The 24,486-nt window shown below is 36.0% G+C and overlaps 1 protein-coding gene across 1 annotated transcript in view; it reads left to right on the forward strand.

Annotated features, from left to right (window-relative positions):
- Nucleotides 1-1,999: 1,999 nt before the first annotated feature.
- LOC108374009 (uncharacterized) overlaps nt 2,000-24,486 on the forward strand; it is a gene marked incomplete at its 3' end in the record, with an annotated part of 29,582 nt that continues 7,095 nt past the window's right edge. Inside the window, exons 1-8 of the mRNA XM_017629957.1 lie at nt 2,000-2,072; nt 7,406-7,902; nt 9,702-10,839; nt 18,784-20,043; nt 20,107-20,225; nt 20,310-21,444; nt 21,529-21,644; nt 23,291-24,446. Coding sequence (XP_017485446.1) covers nt 2,000-2,072; nt 7,406-7,902; nt 9,702-10,839; nt 18,784-20,043; nt 20,107-20,225; nt 20,310-21,444; nt 21,529-21,644; nt 23,291-24,446 — 5,494 coding nt within the window. The remainder of the gene's footprint in view (nt 2,073-7,405; nt 7,903-9,701; nt 10,840-18,783; nt 20,044-20,106; nt 20,226-20,309; nt 21,445-21,528; nt 21,645-23,290; nt 24,447-24,486) is intronic.

The following is a 24,486-nucleotide window of genomic DNA, read 5'->3' on the forward strand; positions in this document are numbered from 1 at the left end:
ATTGTTGATAAATGTAGCATACGAACAAAAATTTTACTAAATGAAATCCTTCATAGACTTAAAGGTAATTAAAAGTAATTAAAACTAAACAATAAAATAATTTAAGCCTGAAAACTTCAACGGCCGTTAAAAAAAATAACTCGACGTGGCCCAAGAAAAATTAAGGCATCCTCGTCATGAAAGGCCAAATTACACCAGATACACTGTGCAAACCTCTTGGATTTTCTTTTGATGTCGTATTGAATGACAACTCTCTTTATTGATAGACACTACTTGGTACTCATATTTACATATGCATTTAATGACGACAAATAGCGACGGATAGCGGCTGATTATTTTGTTGGGCTAATTTTTACTTTTTTTTTTTTTAAAGCAATGAAACTCATCGATTAAACAGAATTGATAAATGTAGAATTGACTCTTATACGCTGGTACTGCATTATGATAGGCGCAGTGATGATGGCTATAGCCAGAAATGTTATCAATAGCATTTCATAATGGAGATAACACTTTGAACTTCACCCAGTGGCTTCGCTACAATGTTTAATTGCATTTCATAAAAGTGCACTTTATTTACATACATGAGTGATATTTTTATGCCTTTTTCGTAGGCGACTGCTGAGAATGCGGATAAGCGTACTTTATCTACTGATAGGCGTCTTATTTCTATAATTCAAATACCAAAGTCAAAATCGGGTTATATCTATAAACGTACACACATATCGGTAATATATTAGTAAGAAATCTATACAGTGAATTGCTAGATTGCGATTAGATTGGGCAATCGTTGTTATAACTTTATAAGATTGCACATTCTTATACATACATATGTGCATTAGGGTGGTCCAAAAATGTATGTGTAAAAGTAAAGTCGGAATTTTAATGCTCTCCCCTCCTAGAATTGTTCTTTATCGAAAAAACTTTACCTCCGTTTTTTCTTTTTTTTGAACTCACTCAAAGTTCCAAAAATTTCCATGTATTTTATACGGGACAAAACAAGTTTTCGTAGAAATGGCATCGAATTCTTAAAAATTTTATTTTTCAAACAACATCACATTTTTAGATGGTGTCCACCTTAACGTACGTATATGCATGCATACGTACATACATATGTGCGTATAGTTATAAACTTTCCGTACAAAGTTATTGGGCTTTAATGCGAAATAACTAACAACTACTAATCTAATTGCTAATTATTATATTTTCCATTTTATTGCCTAATCTTTGTTGTTGTAGTAAATTTTGTGCCAGCGTCAATTGACATCATGGCTAATAAATATCGATTTTTTTTTTTTGTACGTTGTTAAAGAGTTATAGTTATGTTCGTAGAGCAATAAAAAAAACACAAAACTACTTACACCTTCTGTGTTAGATTGATATCAATGCCGGCAACTAGATTAGAGCGAATCTATAAAAGCCACTGACCAAAAGAATGGCCAAATTAGTTGGCCGAAAATTTTCAAACGCGCTAAAAACGTGCGTCGACTAATGGGCAAGATGTTGCCCCGGAATATAAAAATTGGCTACCTTCTAATAGGTTTAGTGCTTTATTGTGCCAACAGTGAAATTGGTAGGATGTATGCCATTGCTTGGATTTAAAATAAATGATAAATTCATAATAAAAAAGTTGCAAGCAATGAAGTGCGCGCGGAAGTGCGATTAAGGATTAAAACTAAAAAAAAAAAAAAAATGAGTTTATGAAGTAAAAAAGTCAGAATATTTTTAAAAGCTTTGCTCTTTTTTTTTAAATTATACAGTGAGCACTAGTTTTGTAAAAAACAAAAAACTCAGAGAAGACTCTGGAATAATAATAAGCCCCTTGACGAAATTACGTTAGTTTCTCACTTATAAGGACTCGGTATAAAAAATCTGCCATATCTGGCAGATTTGCGTTTTTTAAGTGAAANAATCTATAAAAGCCACTGACCAAAAGAATGGCCAAATTAGTTGGCCGAAAATTTTCAAACGCGCTAAAAACGTGCGTCGACTAATGGGCAAGATGTTGCCCCGGAATAAAAAAATTGGCTACCTTCTAATAGGTTTAGTGCTTTATTGTGCCAACAGTGAAATTGGTAGGATGTATGCCATTACTTGGATTTAAAATAAATGATAAATTCATAATAAAAAAGTTGCATGCAATGAAGTGCGCGCGGAAGTGCGATTAAGGATTAAAACTTAAAAAAAAAAAAAATGAGTTTATGAAGTAAAATCAGAATATTTTTAAAAGCTTTGTAAAAAACAAAAAACTCAGAGAAGACTCTGGAATAATAATAAGCCCCTCAACGAAATTACGTTAGTTTCTCACTTATAAGGACTCGGTATAAAAAATCTGCCATATCTGGCAGATTTGCGTTTTTTAAGTGAAAGAACAAATTTTGAGTTGATTGTCGCAAGTTTAGTGAAAGAGTGACCGCATTATAGGAAATAAAAAACTCGAGAAGAATAGTTTTAAGGGCCGTTTTATAAAGCATATATTTTTTTAAATTTATCTACCCTGTAAACACAAATTTGGTAAAAAAAAAAAAAATGAAAGACAGCTTAATTTTAAAAGTTACTTGAGAAAACGGCATTTAACTTGTGTCTACTTGTACCAAAATAAAAATGAAAGAAGCAACAAATTTTTTTTGCGAAGGCAACAACAACAACAACAATTTTTGAGAACACACACACATACAGTGACTCAAACTAGCGTTCACATGGTGATTTTTTAACAATATTCACAATCTTTTTCAAGTTAAAATTTGTTTGTTAACTTTTTAGAAACAAGCAAAATAAAATAAAAATGGATTGGAAATAGTACCAAATCATACAGCATCCCGGATTTGGGGTTTGTACTGTTCGTTTTCCAATAAGAAAACATTTTCGTTCATTTTAGAAATCCAGGACGTGTTGAAGTTCGAAGGTCATTTAGAGGTGGAAAATGGCAATTCTAAGGAAAAAATTTCAAACAAAAGTAAAAACAATACATACATGTCTAAATAAAAAAATTGGACTTCCGGTCAGTTAAGCCAGCTTGATTTTTAATAATATTGTTTTGTTGATGGTCTATGTATGAATTCGGATTACAAAGCTCGAAATTTTGGTGAAAATTTGTTGAGTTTTTCTCAGGGCTTCGGAGTAAGGGTGTTTTTTTTCGTCGCTCCGCTCTGGTATTTTATTTCGCTTCGACCTCCGATCTTAGCTCCGCTCCGGCTCCCAATAAAACACTTTTTATTTATTATGCATAACATTTAACATACAACATAACATATTAAATCGTAAAAGTTATTCCACACAGTCCAATAAGTAATGCCGAACTCGTTTCTATGGAAAAATGCGACCTTGTTTTTGCCCTATACGCACAAACACTAAGAGGGCGATGAGAAGGCAAAATTTTTTGTAGAAACGAAGACGCCATAAGTAATTTTAGGCAAGGCCAAGGCTTTCGGGTCTGCTTATTGATAGTTTTTTGATAATCTGTGTAAAATTATCAGCTTTTACTGTTAGTGTACACAAATATCCAGCAATGTAGGGGAAATTGAGAGCGCAAAATGGCATTTTATTTTGTTGAGAAGCTTCGAGTTTCTGCTGGAAAAGTTATTGCTAGCAGCAATTCTCCAGCCAGCAAATAGCTGATTGTAACCAACGTACTGCACAAAATAGAAATTTGGTGTTGGAGGCCAAAATAAAATAGGGAAAAACGATGCTTGTCCATTTCTTACTAAAGGATATAATGAATGGTTTATAACTCGCCCGAGTCACAAAAAACGAGAATTCATGGAAAGAAAGGGGAGGAACTTGCAATTAGGCTTTCGATATTTAACTTAACTACGAACAGCTGTTGTGAAATTTGCATATTTTTGCTAGTTTAGCGTTCGCGTACATTTGCAAACATTTCTGCCCTCGAGAGAGCGCACATATAAATTCACTTGAACTTTGCTGTTGAGAGTTTTCTGCTGAAAGAATGTGCGAATACGCAAAATATTAACAGCCTAATTGTTATGCAACCGATATAAAAATTCTGCTGATAAGCCAAGTAAAAAATTTACGATAGAACAGTTAGTTAAGTTGAATTGCGCCATAAATTTTAATAGCGCCAATAAATATTTGTCGAAGGTTTGGCAACATAAATTTTACTGTATGCAGAACAAAAAAAAAAAATGCGGAAAAATTACATGTATGCCTTTACGCGACCTGGTAAATTCAAATAAAAGTGATCGCATATTGATTATGTAAACCAGTAAAAAAAATAGTATTTATTTACCGATGATGCAGTTTTCACAATTAACAACACGTATCGCGTATTTTTTAACCGACCGGCTGAACTCGGATAAATAAAAAAAAAGTTTTGTTGTTTTACATGTATTTCGTCATTTAAGCGAGTGTTTTTTTGTAACTCGGTTCCACCTATTAAAAGTTTTTGTAAGACTATAAATGATAGCAAGGGAAGCAACAGGTGACATGGCGTATGAGTGATTTTAGTGAAATACATAAATCTCTGATCACAACGAAATTTTGGAAAAAACACTTCATAACTGAAATGGTTCTGAAGTAGTTCGAAAATTAAATTTTTGTATTTTACATAATTTTTTGGTAAAAACTTCAATTATATTTGTTCGTTTAGAATAATTTTGAAATCTGCTTTGATTTTATTTTTTTTTAAAGATGGATCAGTCGATTAAGAATTTGTCCAAAATTTTGCGTAATTTGATTACCCGATCTTGTGATCGAAAAAATGAAAGTGATTTTCAACTTAAATGTTTACAAATTTAAATGTTTTACCAATCGTGTGATTGCTAAAAACTTTTTGTCTCAGTTTTAAAGCTATATATTAGCCTATGTATTATACTAAGTATGCCATTAAGAAATGAAAAAAGTTTTGTGATTATAAATCATTAAAAACAGTCTTTCCATGCACAATTATCACNGCAACAGGTGACATGGCGTATGAGTGATTTTAGTGAAATACATAAATCTCTGATCACAACGAAATTTTGGAAAAAACACTTCATAACTGAAATGGTTCTGAAGTAGTTAGAAAATTAAATTTTTGTATTTTACATAATTTTTTGGTAAAAACTTCAATTATATTTGTTCGTTTAGAATAATTTTGAAATCTGCTTTTATTTTATTTTTTTTTTTAAAGATGGATTCAGTCGATTAAGAATTTGTCCAAAATTTTGCGTAATTTGATTACCCGATCTTGTGATCGAAAAAATGAAAGTGATTTTCAACTTAAATGTTTACAAATTTAAATGTTTTACCAATCGTGTGATTGCTAAAAACTTTTTGTCTCAGTTTTAAAGCTATATATTAGCCTATGTATTATACTAAGTATGCCATTAAGAAACGAAAAAAGTTTTGTGATTATAAATTATTAAAAACAGTTTTTCCATGCACAATTATCACAACTAACTGTCCTTCAACTCACCACAATTATTCGAAAGACAAAAGTATTTCGTAAGACAATTGTCAATTCTGGCAACTATCTTGAAAACATTTTACTGTACTTCTAAAGAGTAGTTGAAAGGCCTACTAACGAGAAGGTCCTAGCGTTATGATGTCGACTTTTAGCAATAAGTTTTTTAAAAATTAAATTAAGTACAAAAGACATATACTTTTTTTTTTTTAAGAAGAAAAAGTAATAAATGAAAGAAATTCGAATTAAAAATAAAGCTAAACTAAATAATAATTATTTTCAAAAATTTAATCTAACAATTAAACCAGAAAAATAAAATGTTAAAACAAAAAAGAAGAAAATAGTACTTAAAAATTAAATAAAAGGAAAACAATATTTTCAGTTTTAAAACAAAATTTAAAAATTAGAAGAAAATGTAAGTTAAAAAATAAATAAATAAAAAGGTCCTAAAAATTAAATGAAATAAAAAACAAGTAAAAATGTCTAAGTTTGGGCGGAGCCGAACATTAGATACCAGGCGCAAGATTCAAATATATGTTTTTCACCTTTCCGAAAGCTACCGCTACATGGTAAGCCGGGGTGTATCAAACTTGAGGCAATTAGTGTCCTTAAATTTCGAAATATTGAAGTTTCAAGCATTTCCGTTATATGAGAAGTGACCGTAGTTTTAGTCGGATTTCAATAATTTTCAACGATTTGTGCTAAGCANTTTCCGAAAGCTACCGCTACATGGTAAGCCGGGGTGTATCAAATTTGAGTCAATTAGTGTCCTTAAATTTCGAATTATTGAAGTTTCAAGCATTTGCGTTATATGAGAAGTGACCGTAGTTTTAGTCGGATTTCAATAATTTTCAACGATTTGTGCTAAGCTCAATAATAATACAATAATAGTTTGGTAAATATTGCTAGAACGGTTACCGAGATACATACATATATGTGATAATAAGTGGGCGGTGCCATTTTCCAAAATTTTATCATAAACTTATTTATTTTGTGCTGAAGAATTATTGCAAACATCAATTTTAGATAAATTAGTTTCGATATTTATTGATTTATAGAATATTTCGTATATCTCTAAATTACCGTTATATGGGATCTGGGCTTGGTTATTGTCCGATTTTAAAAATTTTCAGTCGTTTTATATGTTGTACCAGGGCAAACAACTGTGCGAAGTTTGGGAGAAATTGGTGGTGCGGCAACCAAGATATACACATGTAATCATAAGTAGGCGTGGCTACGCCCATTTGCCAAAAATATATGATACTCCTATTTTACGTCTAAAAATCATTGTAAATATCACGTTGGAGTGAATAAGCGCCAGTAGTTACTAAAATATTGCAGTTTTCGTATTTCGGAAAACAACCGTAATATGGTAAGTGGACGTGATTACGGTCCAATTTCAATACCAACCTACCTTGGGTAAAGGGCAATCTACGTACCAAATTTCTTTGAGATATCTCAATTTGATCGAGTCATCGTGTGCACGGACATACGGACGTACGGACGGACTGTCAGACATGGCTTAATCGACGTTTCTTTTCATTCTGATCTATATCTATCTCGATTCGTTTTGGCTGTTAAAAACAACCGTTATGTGAACTAAGTTATAATACCCTTGTGCACAAGTGCGCTTGGGTATAAAAATATATAGTAATAATTTCCAAAAGTTAAATGAAATAAGAAAAATATAATTTTTTTTTTCAAACAAAAAAATCCAAAAATCAAATTAAAAGAAACATTTTTTTAAAAAAGAAAAAAACACGAAAATCTTTCTTCATTTTAAAACAATATAAAAATTAAACGAAAATTAAATTGAAAAAATTGCAATAAAAAAAAAATTAAAATATATCCGCTACACTTAATCTTAATCGCACTTCTTAGCCTTGAAATGATGGAAATTGGCGGCTTCATGACTAAGTACTCGCACACCACTTTTAAGTTTCTACGATATATTACTTTTCTATCAACGCCACATTTACTAAAAGAAAAAAATATAAAAAATTTCAGTTACTGCCTCTGCCACCGAGTGCTATCAATGTGCTGGTGAAGACTGTGATGACCCAGCGGTAGTCCAGTGTCCTGATATCAATGAAAATGAGCAGTGCTACATACGCCTCGACTCAAACTATGATTTCATTGGCATGGGCTGCAGCTCAGAGTTAGGCAATGCAACGCAAATTGCCGAGTTGATTCGAAACAAGAGCATTTATGTATGTTCGACGTCGAATTGTAATGGATATGAGAATTTGGCACAACCAAATGATTGCACTAAATGCAATTCAACGGAGGATGCCAGGTGTGCTACACGACCGCGCTTAGCGGGTCGTTCGGTGCGTTGCAACAACGTGCCGTACACGAATTGCTATGAGCGTGTTAGTCTTGCCAATAATGGGACGACCGAACGTGGCTGCCTCTTCGAATTGGAAGGCGATGATTTTTATAATTGCGTGACCGGGGAGGATGCGCTCTGCAATCTATGCGAGGATAGTGGCTGCAATGTAGAGGTGAGTAGAAAGTTTTTCTTCTGCAAACCCGTACCTATTATGAACATTTTTTATATGTATATTTGATTATTTTGATGTGAAACTTTTTTATTTTCGGCTATTTTGCCTAAAAATATGCCCAATTTTTATATTACCAAAAAATTATATCCAGTTTTTTCTTTCAATTAAAAATGTATGCCCAGTTTTTTACCGCAAACATTCTTTTTAATAAAAAAAATTAATAAATAATTATAGCCAGTTTTGTGATTCTAAAAAAATTTTGCCCGCTTTTTAGATTCTTAACGCTTACGATCAGTTTTTAAAATAAATAACCATAAATCTGTACTCAGTCCTTAACTAACCAAATAAAATAGTTTACCAAAAAATACGCCCAGGAAAAATTTCTGGCCTGTTTTTTGTTTGCCCAAAAATAATTCCAGTTTTTTTTTTTTAGTACCAAAAACTCCGTTCAGTGTTTGTATGAGTACAAATTTATGTTAAGTTTTAAAAAACTGAAAACGCATCATAAGTCTTCAAATTAAACAAACATTTATATCCAATTTTTAGATTACCTTAAGTTGGCGGCTAGGCCTTAAATTGCCAAAAACCTATATACAATTTTTATATTACCATAAACTATAACCTTAAGCATAAATTTGTCGGTCTTTCACTAACAAAAAGTATTTGACAAAAAAAAAAATACGCGCAGTTTATATAACCAAAAAATATGTCCAGTTTTTGTATTACCATGAAATTATGTCAAAGTTTGAAATGCCAAGTCTCTGTCCAGTTTTTCGATTTCCCAATAATATGTCCAGTTTTAATAGTACCAAATAAAATGTTCAGTTTTTATATAACTACAAATTTATGTACAGAATTTTAAACCAACATTTTAGTTTTCAAATTATAGAGTATGCATTTCCAGCTTTAAGTGGATCATAAAATTATGTTCACTTTTGAAATTACTAAAAATTATGTTCAGTTTTTAGACCAGTAAAAATTTACGGCAGGGTTTAAAATTGCCAAAAATATATCCAATTTTTATATTACCAAAAATATATGTACAGTTTTTTTTAATAATACTTTATATCCAGTTTTTAAATTATAAATTTATTATGATGGAATCACTTAATAATTGGGTTTTAGATGAAAAAAGGGCCTTATGAATAGAAAAAAACGATTTTTCGTAAAATTTCAGACCTTTTACTCGATTTATACTAAAAAATTTAAATAAAGTACTGAGACTTTAAGAAAAACAAATGCTTAGTTTTTATTTATAAGGCCTATTATTGCACAGCAGTAATTTCTCTTTTATCTAAAACTACAGTTATGATTAGTTTTGGTTAACGTGTTAGGAACTCAACGCGAGGTAAGCTGTGTTACCGAAGAACAAAAAATGCATATATCCTCATTTGTAGATAAACATTTTTAGATAAACATCTTTAGATAAACATTTGTAGACAAACATTTTTAGATAAACATTTTTTGATAAACATTTGTAGATAAACACTTGTAGATAAACATTTGTAGATAAACATTTGTAGACAAACATTTTTAGATAAACATTTTTTGGTAAAAATTTGTAGACAAACATTTTTAGATAAACATTTTTTGATAAACATTTGTAGATAAACACTTGTAGATAAACATTTGTAGATAAACATTTAAAAATAAACACTTGTAGATAAACATTTGTAGATAAAGTTCGTTAGCCAACATGTTTCACATCAAAGTCGCGTTACATTTTTCGACAAACAACTTGCATTTACATTTCATTTCATTGCCATTTTCGAATTTCCTTTCTTCACTCATATCCTCAGATCATTCCCGCCAATCGTACTCAATGTCAACGTTGCGATTCTCTAACAGACAGTAATTGCAGCAGAGCACCATCAGCGCTCTCCATATGTCCCATCTATGTTGCAAACGATGCTTGTGTGTCGGTCTATGAATCGGGTGTAACGCGTCGCGGCTGCTCTAGTGAGTTCAGTTGCGATGCCACCGCTAGAAATTGCCAAGTGTGCAGCGGCACCGGCTGCAATCAGGCGAATGTGCAAAGAAGATCAGAAGAATTGTATGGCATATTTCAAGATTTGCCATTGAACTGTAATACTTGTTCGGGAGAGGATTGCTTGGTGTTCAGTCAACGTTTGCGCAAATGCGAAGGTGACATTTATCAGGATTGTGTGACAGTATTCAACGAAAGCAGTGTAGTTGTGGCACGTGGCTGTGAAACAGCTGTCGCCGCTGATTACGAATCACATTGCGCTGCAAATCCAGAGCTATGCTTCAATTGCAAATCGAATGGTTGCAACAATATCACCGAAGTGAAAGCAACACAACAGTGCCTGTACTGTGATGAAGCCACCAATGCTGACTGTTTGGCGAATGTCAGCGCGATTACAACTACACGCGCATGCGTCGAAGGTTGTGTGACAGCATTGTATGAACGCAAATCCAATCCACAAGTGTTCGATTTGGCGCGCACCTGTTTCGAGGATCTGGAATTTGATGATCGTGCAACATGTAATGAGGCAAACAATTGTGTTAGATGCACCGAAGGCGATAGGTGTAATACGGCGGCAGTGCCTGCCGACGGACGTTTGTCGTGCCTGCATTGCGATGGCAATGATTGTGATGAGCCTGTGTCGCTCACATGCAGCGGTTATTCGGCGAGTGATCAGTGTTACATATATTTTGATTCAGAAACACACAGCGCTGTACGTATGGGCTGCAGGAGCAGTGTATCAGCGGATGCAATTTACAACGATATCATTCACTATTTCCTCTGCGATGGCGACGATTGTAACACGTATAGTAATTTACCAGACGCGAACATATGTTATGTGTGCGATTCATCGGTGGATGTGAATTGTGCCATCAACCCTACGGCGATCACAGCGCAAACGAGATGTCAAATCAATCCACACACAGACTGTTTCACGCGCATCAATGAAGGTAAGGAATACTACAATATTTACTTACTACATAGTTATTACNGCCATCAACCCTACGGCGATCACAGCGCAAACGAGATGTCAAATCAATCCACACACAGACTGTTTCACGCGCATCAATGAAGGTAAGGAATACTACAATATTTACTTATTACATATTACATAGTACTTAAAATTTAAATTTGTTTAAAATTTTGCTTGGCATCTATGTATGTATGTACATTAGACAGCATCACTCCCCATATACAAAAAAAAAAATAAATAAAAATCGGTAATGTTTTTCCATTGGAGTTATAAAATCTATTATATTTTAAGACGTCCACCAAAATATTTCGGAACAATAAAAAGATTTAAGAGAGCTGGACCGATTTTNTTGGAGTTATGAAATCTATTATATTTTAAGACGTCCACCAAAATATTTCGGAACAATAAAAAGAATTAAGAGAGCTGGACCGATTTTGAAATACCTCCAAAAATGGAGTTTTTTTATGAATAAAAATAGTTTCTTAAAGATGTTTTTTGAAAAAATCTATTCAAATGACAAAACGGGATAAGCTTAAAAAATTTTAATAAAAGTATTAAAAAAAAAATTTGAACGGAATCGTAATAATGAGATGAGATAATGAATTAAGATGTGTTTGTTTTTGAAAAAAAAAAAAAAAACATTAAATAAATTGCGACACTAATGACTTTTTTTGCCCATAAATAAAAATAGTGGAAAAATGCCTTTATATCGAGATCCCATAAGTCTGAATCAGAATAGTTTTAGCCCAATTATTTAAGTTTTTCGTGAATCTTTGAAAAAGGTAAAAAACGCATCAAAAATCAGATTATTACGATTCCGTTGAAAAGATTTTTAAATATTTGTATGCAGATTTTTTAAATTTAATCTATTTTGTCATCTGAGGGGACTTTTTTTAAAAAGTTCTTTAATGGTGATTTCGTTTCTACCAAAAAATGTTGCCCTTGCACGGTGCAAAATGCGCTTGATGTTCACTCAACCCTTTGAAAATGCATATTTTTGTCTTCTTGTTCTAGTCCAGCTCACTATTTCTACATATTATCGTTTCAAGCAACCATCTGACTTTCAGGGCACCCTTCTCCCCTGACAAAGCTTCAAAGGGCAGAAAAGGTGCATTTTTTGCCTTACAAGAGAGTGACATTTTAAGAAACGAATACAAAATTTGTTCACCCTTTGTCCTTAATTTCGAATCGAACATGAAAAGAGAAAGGCCCAATCAAAAGGCGACATTTTTTGATAGAAACGAAATCACCATAAGAAACTATTTTTATTCATAAAAAACTGCATTTTTGTAGGTATTTTCAAATCGGTTCAACCCGCTTAAATCTTAATACTTTTCCGAAATATTTTGGTGGACGTCATAAAATATAACAAGTCTTGTAATGCCTGCGGAAAACCGCAACTTTTTTTTGGTGATGCAGTCTAATGTACATATATTAGGGTGTACCAGAATCTAAGGAGATATTTTTTTCTGAGAAATTCAACAGATACCAAATCAACAATTTTTAGAATTTTTGTCTGTCTATCTGTCTGAAAGACTTTGCGCAAAATTCTGAATTTGGGGCATCGTGGTCGTTCAATTGGAATGAAACGTTTCATGTATAAAGTTTTATTGAAGTCGAATGATGCTAATTCGTGCCGACTTGAAGTTGGAGTTTGGGTTCAGAACTTGTAGTGATAATAAGCACACGGTGCGACAAAATTTATTTTCACAAAAACAATCAGTCTATCAACCGCACACCTACTGGAGCTGGATCGTATTAAATTTAAATTTAATTGGTATACAGTCTAGCAGAAGATGTTCGGATAATAAGAGCTGCTTAATATTTTCGAACGCCTGTTGTTGTTTCTTTTTTCACAACTAATGAGAGTTCTTATCAAGTAGGCGATGTAATGGCTCGGCGACTGTAGCTTTGTTCGGTAAAAAGTTATGGTAAAAGTTGAGTAGCGCTGGAGCATTTTGTATGGCCTTGACTTTACTTTGCGTTGGTCGAGTTGCCAATGAGTCCAGATGGAATCCCAGGAACTCGATGATCCAAACGAACACTTATCCTTTTTTAGTCGAAGTCCAGTGGTGTTGAAACGGCTAAATACCTCTTGCAACCGAACAGCGAGCTCAGCCTCCGTTTTTCCCATTACTACGATATCGTCATGACACGGCAGCACCCCTAGTATATTTCTTAAAAGTGTTTCCAAACAATTTTGAAATATCCCTGGCGCTGAAGAGATTCCAAGTTGATGCCTGGTAACTCTGAAGGCGCCTTTGTGAGGGAGGATTGTCTGCAACAAGGATGATTGTTCGTCGACTTGCAATTGCTGATATGCTTGCGCGAGTTCTATTTTGGAAAAAAATGCTACCTCCCTCTGTAAACCAAAATAAAGTGTTGATATCTGGCTGGTATCTGGAAGTTGTGTAGCTTTAGTGCTTTGTTAAGCGTCGCCTCATAATCGCCACAAATGCGTATTGTCCCGTCGCTCAATCGTTGTGGCCCAGTCTGTGTTCTCAACTGGATCCAGACTACCTTGCGAACATAGGCGCCCCAATTCAGCTTCCACAAGATCTTTGGTGGCTAATGGAATACGCCGAGATGGATATCGAATAGGTTGAACTGACTTTTTGACGTAGAGGTGACTTCCCTTTGAAACACCCCCAGCTCCTCTGCGAAAAGATGATTTAATTGTTTTAAGATACCTTTGTTTGACGATACTTCTTCAAATGCGTGCCGCTGTATGATACATCTGTATGTAATAGCCACACCCATTATTCCACTGAAAAAAGACAACTTCAAGGTCACAGGTGTGCATGATTCGCATCCGTACTGGCCACACACGTTGTTGGTGAAACAGTAGAGGATATGCGTATCGAATCCATTTTAGTTGCCGGTTCGACAAGAGACCACTGCCCTAAAATCCTGACTGTTAGTGTAATAATTGTTGTGAGTAAAGGGCGGTGCGGAACTAAGACTTATATATTTATAGTGTGTCCATTAATTTAATATCAGTTATGAGTTGATTTCCCAAGTATCTTTTTTATTTGAACATCATTAAAGACACTATACCGAAAAATCTGCATCGCTTATGTGAACTAATCCCGGTATCGTTAGTGATATAGGGTGATTCAATAAGGCCACAGATTTTCTTTCATCTATGGTATTGATGTATGAAACATAATATCCATTAAATGCCCACCACGATTCCTCTGGCAACACAGGGTGCCATGGCTTTTCGCATGGGCGTCGCCAGGATCGAATTTACGAAAACGCCCTATTTCAGAAAACTTTTCAAGAACGTCCTATCTCAGAATATGACTACTATTTTTTTATTACGAAGATATGTAGGACAGGCGTATAAAAAATTAATAAATGTGAAGTAAATACACATCGTCGCCCTTATGCCAGAAAAACAATTCAAACTTGATTTCACAAAATTTTAATTTTTACACATTCACGTTTCTAGCTTGCGGGTAACGATACGTACTTGCCGATTCTCTTTACAACATTTTTTTAAGAAGCAGACGTCTCGGTTGCACAGCAAGTCGGTTAATCGTTTCTGCAATTATTTAACATTGATTCTCTAAAACAAAATTTCGATGTATGGTTAAGATGCAAAAACCTAAAGGTAAATTTTATAAGAAATTAAACTGACAATTTATTAAGACTAGTAGATACCCCTGAAACTCGGGTGTGTTCAGTAAAGAAAAGTATCTAGTTGAAGATTTACATATTTAAAGGACTTCGTGAAAGACAACAATTAATCTTGTTCTGCTAGAGACCCCTGCCCAACCAAAAGGTAATGACCCCCATGGTTGTTTGGCATTGTTCGGGCTGTATTTCATTTATAATGCGTATGATCCCGTTATTGACATCTCAAATCATCTCGGGCTTATTGGCATAGACCATACTTCAACATAAATTGCACTCTGAGGCCATCGATACGTTGAAGAATATATCTTTAGTTCCCGATTTCTACTGGATAACCCCACTACATATGTATTTCTTCCACCTAAGTTTGGTGTCAAATAATAATAACTAGAGGGCCAGTTACTGTCAAAATTTGACAGTTTTTCTAGTTTTTAGGAGCCTTGGAGAGGGTTTCTAACTTAACACGTACCAAAACTTATACGGTACAAATTAACCTACCGGAACATCTTCTGCGTTGGAACTAAAACGAAACTAAAATTTTTTTTATCTTAGAAGGTCTTTGGACTTCAGCAGGACTTAGAATTGACCCGCTACCTTTCATGTTATCGGTAAATATTAATGATTTGATACATATCGATAGTTCGATGAATTTCAAAAACACTAAAATCCGGTAACTCAACAAAATTCGTTAACTCGACCAATTTCAATAACTGTCAAATTCGATGGCTCGATAAATTTCGATAACTCAAAAATGTAAAAACTTTGGATGCCTTTATAAACTTTTACTTTTGACATCTCCACATTTTTCGAAAACTATCTAAACATTTTGATAACTCGTTACACTTTGTTAAGGCGATTAAATTCGATAAGAAGTGATATGTCGATAAGCTTATATAACCTTGAAATTTCGATAAATCGATATATTTTGAAAATTCCATAAACTTCGATTCGTTGAACCAACCAATTTCAGTAGATCAATAATTATCGATAACTCTGTAAGTTGAAAGAACTCCATGCATTACGACACCTCGATAAATTTCGTTAAGTCTATAAATAATGATAATTCAATAAATATCGATAACTTGATACATTTCTTTAACTTGACAAATTTCGTTAATCCCACACGTTTTTATAGCTCGATAGCTATCCGTAAATTTGGACAACTAAGTTTCTGTGTCTATAAATTTCGACAACTCAGTAAACATTGATCAGTTGGAATAATTCGATACGTTGCGATAATAAACTTCGATGATTCGATAAATTTCAGTAACCTTTATGGCTGATTTTATTTCGATTCCTATCGGAAAATTTCAACTCTGTTAACCTAATTCTTATGTATTTCTCATTGTCTCAATTTTCGCCTTTATCTCAATTTTCGTCTTTATCTTCACTTTTGCCTTTTTTTGTCTTCATCGTTATCACTTGTTTCTTCATCTTCATATTTATCTTTATTTCAAAGTTTAATTTCAAATACGAAGTAAAACAAAATGCGAAACAGCTTAAATTGAACAGGTTGCAAAAACAACCATACACAAATATGGAAATTTTTAAACGACGATTTTCAACCAATTTCGAAACTATAAAAACTCTCCTCATCTACAGAAAATTACCTTTCCAACGGTGTTTTTGGTTTTGAAATCGGTAACTTTACCTTGGTCTTCATCTTTGCTTTTATCTTTCACATCTTTGCTTATATCCTTTTCTTTTTCTATTCACGTAGATGAGATGAGGTGCGATGACGTGATAAGATGTGACGTGATTTTATGTGATGTGATAGGATGTCATGTCATGTGTTGTCATATCATCTGATGTCATGTCATATGATGTCATATCATGTGATGCCACGTCATGTAATGCCATGTCATGTCATACGATGTCATATCATGTGATGTCAAGTCATGTGATGTTATGCCATATAATGTGATGTCATATCATATAATGTCATGTCACGTGATATCGTGTGATGTGATATCATATTATGTGATGTAATATCATGTGATGTCTCTTCATATCATGTGATAAAATGTGATGTGATGTCATGTAATGTGATCACATTCCATGTTCCGATTAGTGTATCGATAACCCTGTTGATAACTGTGTCGATAAAAATACCGATAACAATATCCATAAACATATAGAAAAATACAACGATTGTAAAATCGATTAATTCATCGATAAATATAACAATCATCAGTATCGATTATTGTACATATCGTTAACAATATAAATGACTAAATCGATAACAAAATCAATTATTTAATCGATTATTATACCGATAACAATATCCATTATTGTATCGATAACAATATCGATTATTATATTGATTATTATATCGATTACAATAGCGGTTATTTAATCAATAACAGTATCGATAACAATATCGATTATTTTATCGATAGCAATATCGATTATTATATCGATAAAAATATCGAGTTTTATATCGATAACAATATCGATCTTCATCCTCATTCTTTTCTTCATATTTATCTTTATTTTTTGCATACTCCTCTCACCTTTACCTTAAAGTGTCTAAATATGCTTTGATCTTCGTTTTTGCCTGTACTTCTAGGCATCTTTGTTTTTGTTTTTATTCTCAAACCGCTAAACCGCTGAGAACCATTTCCATGTGCATTATTCCCCTTGAATTTGACAATTTACTCCCAACCAACCAACTGCCGCTAAAGAAGTTTCACTTCATAAATTCAAGAAATGTTCTTACCCTTTCAGTTACCCTAATTCTTATGTATCTGTCATTGTCTCCATTTTCGTCTTTATCTTCACTTTTGCCTTCTTTTTTTTTGCCTTCATCGTTATCATTTATTTCTTCATCTTCATATTTATCTTTATTTCAAAGCTTAATTTCAAATGTGTAGTGAAACAACAGGCGAAACATGTCAAATTGAACATGTTGCAGCAACATGTATACACAATTCGAAAATGTTTAAACGACGGTTTTGGCCGTAATTTTCAACCAATTGTGAAACCATAAAAACTCTACGGAAAAATGCCTTTCCAACGGTGTTCTTGGTTTTGAAATCGGTTCGTTAGAATCGCCAAACGAACGGAGACAAAATTTATGTTAGCTTATTAATATATAGATAATAGAGGATAATGTGGGAATCCCTTAGTTACTTTTGATTTCTTGCTAAACATAATCAATTCCACCACAGACTCGCTCTACTCCTCTTCCGTTTAGTTCTAGTAGAAGGCCATTCAGTGCCACCAACCAGAGTAGCGGTAATATAACTCCTTCTTGAGAGTGCCCCCAATTGCCGGCCTGCTTGAAACTCTGATGCAACCCGAAGTAGGCTAGCGCCGAAATACGCCACCATCTACCGACATAAAGTATTTCGCAATGCTAGCACGTTGAGGCTATTACCGCCGTATACTTTGAAGTAGTGTTTATAGTTGCTTAGATGAAAGAGAGCTTGCATTTAGAGAATTCACACATAAAAGTAGCCTTTGCCAACGTCTATCCAGAAGCCATAATCAAATGTCACCTTCTATTAGATCATAACTTATGCTAACAAAAGTATCCCTAGGAATACACTACTTATATGTAGCCTCCTTTCTCTTAAGATACATACAGTAAATCACAAACTCTTTACCGAACAAAAAAAAAAATCTCCGAATTTATTCTTGATAAAGGAGGATTACTGCGATAGCTTAGAGGAACAGTCGAGGGATAATTGCCAGCGAAAAATCGGACGTACATGTTGCATACTCAGAAACCAAATGGCGAATGAACGCCATCTCGCGTGGAAATGCTTAAAGCTCTAATAACCGCGCTTTTTCAAGGTTGTATGGGAACAGGAGCCCCCAGAGTATTCTATATTTACTCTGGACTGTTCTCGGGTACGGTCCCTCGGGGAATATTCGTGGTGGCAGGTAGAACCAGCTTTGGTTGGTTCGATGTGGAGTTGCACTCCAACCGGGTTGCCGGAGTACGGTATAGCCTTTAGAATAAAAAAATATATATTCCGCAGGCTAAGCAACCCTTTGGAAGTAAAGGGATGTTTAGGGACAAATTTATTTTTTAAGACATACATACATACATACATAAGTACTATAATTGAAAATCTGGTCGAAATTTCGCTTAAGATAAAGTAAGACTTTTATCTTCAAGTCAGTTTAGCAGACTTGCGAATAAACACATTACAATTGATCAGTTTGGCCTTTGGTAGTTAGAATATCTTGCTTATCTATGTTCACGCTTTTACAGTCACTTTATATACCAATACAATTTTATTATTTCATTCATGCAACTAATCCCTTTTCGTAGATGGTCACACCAATCGCGGTTGCGTCAGCACGCTGAATAATACGCAGTTCCTCTCCTGCAACGAAGGCACCCCGGGGGAATTCTGCCGCATCTGCTCCGCCAGCAACTGCAACAGCAACGTCTTTCCCAGTAGTCGTCAACGCTGTCACCGCTGTAACTCTACCGATGATCCTACTTGCGCAAGTGAACCTCAGGCCCAATCGGTATGCCCCATATTTGATGAAGACGATTACTGCGTAAGCAAGCTCGTCGACGGCGTTGTTTCTCGCGGTTGTGCCACTGAAATTCAATGTGACGCAAACTCCAATTCAAGGACATGTCGCACATGCGAGGATAATAATTGCAATGACTATGAGTTTGTGGACGTCACGATTGGTAATCCTGGCTACTTCCAAGATCTGCCACTCAACTGTTACCACTGCAACGGTACTGAGGAATGCAGTGAGAGTTTGGGCAAGATCAGAAAATGCGAGAATAATAATCTACAAACCTGCACAACAGTGTTTAACAGCACAAGTGGCTTGGTGATTGCGCGTGGCTGCAGTGATGCGCAGGAAGAAGCATGCGCTGATGATAGCAACAGCTGTTACGGTTGCAAATCGAACGGCTGTAATTTGGCTACGTCAGAAGCGGACTACATCGATTGTATTTTCTGTGATGCGCAAGAGGAGGAGACATGTCTGACAAATGTCAACGGTATTAGACGAACTCGTAAATGCTATACGAGCTGCATAACAGCTTTGTACAATCGTACGGATGACGCGTCACCGGTGCGCGAACTCATACGCACTTGCCTAGACGACATGGACTTGGACGATCGGGAGATATGTGCCGCTGGCAATGATGCAAGTTGTAAGGCGTGTAGCAGCGAATCGTGCAACACGGATGATGTGGGTACGCGCATCTCATGTTATCAGTGTGTGGACGATGAATGCCAGGATCCACAGCCAAAAACTTGTCGTGCGGTCAGCGAGAACGATCGCTGTTTCGTGCAGTACGATGAGACGGGTTCGATTGTGGAATTGGGATGCCAGAGCAAGTATGATCCGGCTGAAGTGAAGCAGCTGATAGTGATGCAACGTTTGTGGGTCTGCGATGGAGAAAATTGTAACACTATCGATGCTTCACCCAGCTCGCAGGTATGCGCTATTTGTAGTTCGGCAACGGATTCAGCCTGCGCAATTGTGCCGAGCGAGGTTACGTCGGCTACGACATGTGCAAAGTTGCCCTACACGCAATGCTATTCACGTCTGTTGGACAGTAAGTAGTAGAAGGTTAATAAAATTGGGGAAAGAAATTAGTTTTTTCTATTTTTCTCATTAGGTGGTCACACGGAACGCGGTTGTTTGTCCAGCATAGAGGGAGAGGACTTCTATGAATGTCTTTTGGGCACAAATTCGACAAAATGTTTGGCCTGCGTTGGCGCAAATTGCAACAAAGAGGTAGGTCGAGTTTTCAAAGTTACACCCTGGACTATAAAGTTTTCGTAAGAGCTCAGCTTAAAACTTGTTTTCCCTTTTCCACAGATATATCCCGCTAATCGTCTGTCTTGCCATCAATGCAACTCCACCGCCACAGCCACCTGCGATAATACCCCAGCAGCTTCTGGTATTTGCTTGAAGTACAGCTCTTCTGAGCAGTGTGTAGCTACTTTGGACGAAAACGAAAATACCATACGCGGTTGTAGTTCGCAAGTTTCTTGCGCTTCGGGCACTTGCCAGACCTGCCAGGACAGCGATTGCAACACAAGCAATCTCAAGCGAAAAAATGACGGTAAGCCTGGCATCTGGCAACCGTTGCCACTAAGTTGCAAAGTCTGTGACAGCCAAAGTGACTGCGCTGGCAACGCACGCAACCTCACATGTTCCGAAACGAGTGACTATTGTATGACGGTGTTCGGTGAGCAGGGCGATGTCGTGAAGCGTGGCTGCAGCACCGATGTGGACGCCGAGTTGGGCGCATACTGTGATGCAAATTCTACTCAATGTCATAACTGCAACTCGAATGACTGTAACACAGCCGTCTCACTCGCGGACTATATCGATTGTATCTACTGTGATTCCGAAACCAATGCTAACTGTGTATCCAATACAGAAGCTGTCGCCACACGTCGTCAGTGCAATCAGCACTGTATGACGGCGCTACGTCCCAGAAGCGAAAATTCGGATGTCTATGAGTTGACGAGAAGTTGTCTGGATGACAAGGATGCTGAAGATCAGGTCGTATGCCAAGCTGGTAGTGATATATGTGTGGCATGTCAGGGCGCGGCGTGCAATACAGCGAAATTGCCGGTATCAACGCCTCGACGCTCGTGCTACATTTGTGAGGGCGAAGATTGCATAATACCCGATACAGCTGAATGTCGCGCATTCAAGGCAGACGATCAGTGCTTTGTATTGTTCGATAGTGAAAGTGATGTCAAGCGTATGGGTTGTCTGAGCGAATTAGATGATGCATACGTGCAGGCGAATATAAAATTGTTTTTGTTGTGCAGTGAAGGAGACAATTGCAATGGATTTGAAAACTTCCCCACGCCCACATCATGCGTCCAATGCGATTCGGAAGATGATGAGACTTGTGCCAACGATCCGTCGAGCGCACCGACAGTGACAAGATGTGCCGCACTGCCGCATGTCGAATGCTACACGCGCTTGCTATCAGGTATAGAGCGTTGGAGAACGAAGACTACAACTAAGTATGGAACATCAATTTAAAGTGAAACTCTTCTTTGCTCCGTCTTTCTAGATGGCACCACTCGACGTGGCTGCGCAAATACACTCAGCCAGACTGTGCTGGTTAATTGTCTAAGTGGAAACTCGACCAGCTGTCAAACGTGCACGAGCGATTTGTGCAATAGCGAGGTATGAAGATTATTTAAAAACACAGCCAAGGAAACGAATTCGTTTCGGCCTGGCGATAGGATTATTAGACAAGTCTGGAAGCGTTGAAACCGGATAACTAGCTCGTTTCACATCATCGGCTCAGTTGGTTGACCTAACCATGATTGCCCAAGGCACAAGTGGAAAGTCTTTTAACAGGAAATTTTTGGCCAAAATCTGATTGAGTAGGGTTTATTTTTTTATGAAGACTTCAGGAATTTTTTGAGGTTTGTCGACAACTTGACGCCATGGCGTGAAAAAGACCCCATATTCGGTGTCAACGAGTCCGAAAATAGATAAACACTTGTAAGTAGCATCTGGATATAATTAATCGCTTGATAATTCAAAAGCTGGACATAAAAAATTGGCAATTTAAAAACTGGCAATAAACCATTGGCCATAAACATTTGATCATTTAAAATTCGATATAAATTTTTGGTTGTTTAACAACTGGAAATTGGCCATTTAAAACTGGATATACATTTTGGATAATTCAATAACCGGGCATACATATTTTTAGCAATGCAAAAAATTTAACATAAATTGTGGGCCATTTAAAAACTGACCATGTACCTGTGTTCGTTTGAAAACTGACCATAAACTGTAAAAACTGACCATAAACCTTTGGTCACTAAAAAAGTAGTAACTTTTTAGGTTACCAAAAAGCTGGACATATTTTGTGGCCACTAAGGTTTATTACTAGACCTTTGGTAATTTAAAATTGTATATAAATTTTTGGGCATTTAAAAGCTGGACATAAATTTTTGGTAATTCAAAAAACTGGACATATGTAAGTGTATAATCACTTTAAAATTAGGTATACATTTAAGGATATGAAATAACCTTTTGGTTATTTAAAACCTGCCTATAAACCATTGATCATTAAAAATGGGTATCCAATTTTTAAATTTCAAAAACAGGACATAGTTTTTGACAATGTAAAAACTAGTTATTAATTTTCTGTCATTCAAAAACTGGCCTTAATTTATTCTTTTCTATAAAGCAGGACGTAATTTTTTTGTAATTTAAAAACTGGCCATAAACTTTTGGTCATTAATATTGGATACAAATTTTTGATAACTCAAAAACTGGACAAATATATGAAATATCTGAAATCAATATGAGCAATCTCGCATTGTATATACTATGACTTATAATGTTTATTACTCTAAGGGCCAAATTCACAGTGCGTAGTTAACCACTGATAAGAGTTTAGCTATTCATTTTCATATTCACAACGCTCAGTTAACAAAAGTTTAAACCAGCATGCCCCCATAGTCAAACTCTTGTGAAAAAATTTTTTTTTGTGGAACGAATTTCAAATTTGAATAGAAAAGTATTGATTTTAAGAATTTGTATATTTTCAGGCGATACGAATTTTCATAGTTAACTATGTGACTCTGAATATAAATTCATAATTAAACTCTTGTTGGTGGTTAAGTTAACAATGGTTCAACTAATCACTGTGAATTCGGCCCTAAGGCTTTCTTTAGACAAACACCAAAATTTTAGGAGTAATTTTCAATTACGGTACTTTCACTTTTAATTTAAAAGAAGATTTGCGGCGTCATAAGCATAACACATTAATAAAAACAACTTTCTTTAAAAACTTGCATATTCGTTTCCAGATTTTCCCTGCCGGTCGTCGCAGTTGTCATCGCTGCAACTCCAAGGATGATGCTACCTGTGAAAGCTCTCCCGCGGCCGCTTCGGTATGCCCAATCTACAATGCTGACGAATTTTGTGCCGTCAAGTTGGTCAATGGTTACATTTATCGTGGCTGCAGCTCAGAATTCCAATGTGACGTCACAGATACACAAAACTGTCGCCATTGCGCCAACGAGGACAACTGCAATACCGCCGACTTGCTCAGTGCGAATATTGGCTACCCAGGCAAATGGCAGGATCTACCTTTGAATTGCTATACTTGTGACTCAGATGAATGTAGCAGCAATTCACTCGGTTTACTGCGAAAGTGCGAAAATAATAATCTACAGAATTGTGAGACCGTTTTTGGCGCTAATGGTACCGTGGTGAGACGCGGTTGCAGCGACGTTGTTGCATCAACACATGAAGATTACTGCACAAATAATTCGAACAATTGCGTGGGTTGCAAATCGAATGGCTGCAATAACGCCACCAGCTTGGATCAATTTATCGACTGTTACTATTGTGATTCAGTTGATAGTAGTGAATGTGCCTTGAACTTTGTTGGCGAGGGCAGTAGGAAACGCAAATGTCAAACGAATTGTGTGGTTGCATTGTATCCACGCAGTAGCGCTGACGATCCAGCATACGAATTAACGCGCACTTGTTTGGATGACCTGGAGTTGGACGATCGTGAAGATTGCCTGGCCGGTAATAATGAATTGTGTGTAGCATGTACAGGCGCACTTTGCAATACGGCTACCGTGCCAGAGAATCGTCACAAATGCTACAAATGTGCGGATGACGAATGTGCTGACTACGCAGTAGCCGAATGCAGCGCTTATCGTCCAAATGATCAGTGTTACATCATCTTCGACGATGAGAACTCCGTGCTGGGCATGGGCTGCCGTAGTGAATACGAGCAGGTGGTCGTCACGGAACTGGTTAAGCAGAAAGTTATGTGGTTGTGTGATGGTGAGGCATGCAATGGACCAGAGACAATACCGACTGCAAAGACTTGTACAGCCTGCGACTCGCAGACGGATGCACGTTGCGCCACTAACCCAAATCTGGTGACGAGTACAGAACGCTGTACGGCGCTGCCGTATACCGATTGCTACACCCGCGTCGATGAAGGTAAGTGTTTAAGCTTAGCAAGATTGTAAATGCAGAGCAT

This window comes from Rhagoletis zephyria, unplaced genomic scaffold (assembly GCF_001687245.7).
Source record: "Rhagoletis zephyria isolate East Lansing unplaced genomic scaffold, Rhagoletis_zephyria_1.1 Rzeph_scaffold_07233, whole genome shotgun sequence".
NCBI lineage: Eukaryota > Metazoa > Arthropoda > Insecta > Diptera > Tephritidae > Rhagoletis > Rhagoletis zephyria.